At 41.4% G+C, this 3210-nt stretch overlaps 1 protein-coding gene across 1 annotated transcript; it reads right to left on the reverse strand.

The window, feature by feature from the left end:
- Positions 1-404: 404 nt before the first annotated feature.
- On the reverse strand, positions 405-2054 carry LOC106058066 (alpha-1A adrenergic receptor-like). The gene has a single exon (XM_056016192.1). The coding sequence runs from the start codon at positions 2052-2054 to the stop codon at positions 405-407; it is 1650 nt and encodes a 549-aa protein (XP_055872167.1).
- Between the last annotated feature and the right edge of the window lie 1156 nt (positions 2055-3210).

Below are 3210 nucleotides of genomic sequence, written 5' to 3' on the forward strand. Positions count from 1 at the left end.
GTGATGTTAGAGAATGAATTCCAGTGTGGGGGTTGATGCTAGAGAATGAGTGTTAGTGTGTGTGGTAATGCTAGAGAATGAGTGTTAGTGTGTGGGGTGATGTTAGAGAATGAATTCCAGTGTGGGGGTTGATGCTAGAGAATGAGTGTTAGTGTGTGTGGTGATGCTAGAGAATGAGTGTTAGTGTGTGGGGTGATGTTAGAGAATGAATTCCAGTGTGGGGGTTGATGCTAGAAAATGAGTGCCAGTGTGTGTGGTGATGCTAGAGAATGAGTGCCAGTGTGTAGGGTGACGTTAGAGAATGAGTGCCAGTGTGTGGTGACCTTAGGGAATTTTCACCAGTATGTGGTGTGACGATAGGTACATTGAAGAAAAAGGATTTACAAAAAAAAAGTTAATCTCGTCTAAAACTTCCTTTGTTTGGACGGTTTCAATAGAGCGACAATTGCATGCCTTACAGATCTAGTAAAGCAATATAAAATGGGGTTGATGGCCGAGTTCAGGTAGCCCATCCACCAGAACAACAGAAACGGCCAAGTAGCCATCTTGTAGCCACTGTAGACAAGTGCAAAATTGTACACGCTGAATGGAAGCCAGCAGACGGTAAAACAGACAACGACACATCCGATAGTAGTGAACGCCTTGCTTGTTTTATTTTGCTGGTTGCTTCTCATTCTCGTCGGGGATGCTTCCGGCTTGTCACGTGACTTCCGGTTAGCGTTTTCAGCGGGAATGACGTACTTGTGACGATTTTGAAATACTTTGAGCGCACTCCTGTCATTAACGGCACCGCTAGTTAAGTTGCTGATAAAATTAGATGAAGATAATTTAAAAATGGATTGATCCGAATTCGTGACTGATAATGCCGTGACATCACTAGCATCTGAGCAGTGCGTGGCATATTTTGTATTTTTGAAACATTTTCTTATTTTGCTGACTGAATCTGTATTTAAAGATTCGCTGCCTCCAGTTCCAACCGCTTTATCACGCTCGCACTTTAAATCTTTAAAATCGCAAATAATTGTATGCGTATCATTCACGCCAGGGCCATGATCTTCACCTGCAAGAACAAGTCTTTGTTTGCTATGGTCAAATAAAGCTGTGTTGCTTCGCGAATCAGGGTGCAGACATTTTAAAGTTCCTTCGATCACATAAAGTGATTCCTTTGTGTGCACAACACAAACAGGCTGTAGAATTCGTTCTGAGGTTGAGACTTTAGCATCAAAGCCTTCGTCTGTATTCTCTTCGCTCGGTGACCATTTTCGAAGTACTAAATCACTCCCTGAATGCGATTTTGGATTGACTTCCTCTTTTTTAGTCCTTTTAGGCCTACCTTGAAGCATTGGGTTTGTGTCTAGTCGATAAATCTTGAATACCACTAGAAAGTATAACACTAAAATAAACAGAAAAGGTAAGAAAAAATCTAAAATCGACATAGCAATCAGGTCAGTCCGGTTGTAAATTGGTGTGCAGATACCGGCCAGTTCTGCGCAGTTGAGCAGCCAGTCGATGTCGCTATGATGCCAGGCCCCTGAAATCAGGATAGTGCTGATAATAGTGGGGAAAAGCCAAGACAGGGCGATGAGGGTCAGTGTAGTTTTCTTCGACATCAGGCGGTACAAAAAAAGAGGTCTACAGATGGCAATGCATCGGTCCAGAGCCATTAAAGCCACGTGGTAGATGCAGACTGTGCATAAAACCTTGTCCAGCCAAATCCAGATAAAGCAGAGCTCCTTGCCCAGTGCCCATCTTCCGCTGTTGCCTATGACGTATGCCCCAAGAGGAATGTTGGTGAACCCAGTAACGGCATCGGCGACGGACAGAGAGACTATAAGCACATGACATGGCGGGCTGTTACTTCCGCCGGAAGTGCGATGGCCATCCCTCTGCGACTGCGCACTACGACGACACAGGGCAAGAATAACGGCAATGTTTGTAACACAGACGTAAGCGGCCAGAACACTGCACATCACGGTCAGTGCAATGGTCACCTTCTGACTATTGGCGATGTTCACGTGTGTATCTCCCACTGGGCAATAGCTTGAATTGTTCATTTTAGTATGCCGTTAATGAAAACATCTCGGACAGAAAGAATTTAGCTGCTTTTAAAGTTTTCCGCAATGTCATTTAAAAGACTTGATAGAATTACATATTTTCTTGAATCTGCCGTGATTAACTTTTATTTTCTTTTAGAGCTTGTAGTCATTTCCGAATCACCAAATGATCTTTTTAATAACGCTTCACGTTCTGGGGATGGTTATAATCTCGTCACATAGGCTGAGTCGCCAACTGTCTAGTTAATAGAGAAAGTATTTTTTTCTGCGGTACTTCTAAGTATTGGTACTTTGTGATATTTCTAAGTATTGATTCGCTGTGACTCTTTTTGTAGGTATTAATGCATAGCTTGAATTTGATCAATAAACCTAGATTGACGAAAAAGAATACATATTTATTTATTTATTCTAAATATAAAATTCTTGGTCCTGACCAATGACTGACCACTGACTGATGTTCATCAATTCTACCACTGGCCGTGGACGATAAAATAAGAAAATTTAACCTGATATACTTTCTGGGTACCTAGAACAACTAAGCCATTTTCATGATTAAAACCGCAGCTGTTAAATTTACCAAAAATCTATTGTTTTATGCGCTATTTCGACCCAATATGTTTTTGAAAGCCAACATTTAAAAGTCTAAAGTTCATAATTATATATCCTTCCCATTGAAGCACGTATGAACACTTTTTTTGGTGCGGGCGTAGCCTTCATTCGTTCCTCTTGGTAGTGGCATCGCGTGTAGCCTTGGCCTTCGGTCAGTGACGGTACGAGCTATGTATAAGAACTTTCTTTTACATAATAGCATTGATTAATAAAATTATTTCAGCTTTAATAAACATAATTTGATACATTATGGCATACCTTCTAACAGGAAAGCATCCATATAGAACACTGTACTTACACGAGCGACGGTACGTTTCGTTTTGCGCCGCACTTTTGGCGCGGGCCAATTTGGTGCTAATTGCGAACTATGATTGGTCAGAACCATAACTGAGACGAGGATATTGAGATGCCCTCCCCCCACGCGAAGTGTTTGAAAAGCACAGGATGACATCCACATAAGTTTTTTTTTTCCACAATTTTTATCGTATTTAGTTTGAGATATCATATGGTGTGGACAAAAGATTGTGTCCATTTTTTTTTTCTATCA

The sequence above is a fragment of the Biomphalaria glabrata genome, chromosome 17 (genome assembly GCF_947242115.1).
Source record: "Biomphalaria glabrata chromosome 17, xgBioGlab47.1, whole genome shotgun sequence".
Lineage (NCBI taxonomy): Eukaryota > Metazoa > Mollusca > Gastropoda > Planorbidae > Biomphalaria > Biomphalaria glabrata.

What these genes read in the sequence shown, in the direction of transcription:
- LOC106058066 (XM_056016192.1), bottom strand. Translation starts at nt 2,054, where the DNA reads ATGAACAATTCAAGCTATTGCCCAGTGGGAGATACACACGTGAACATC.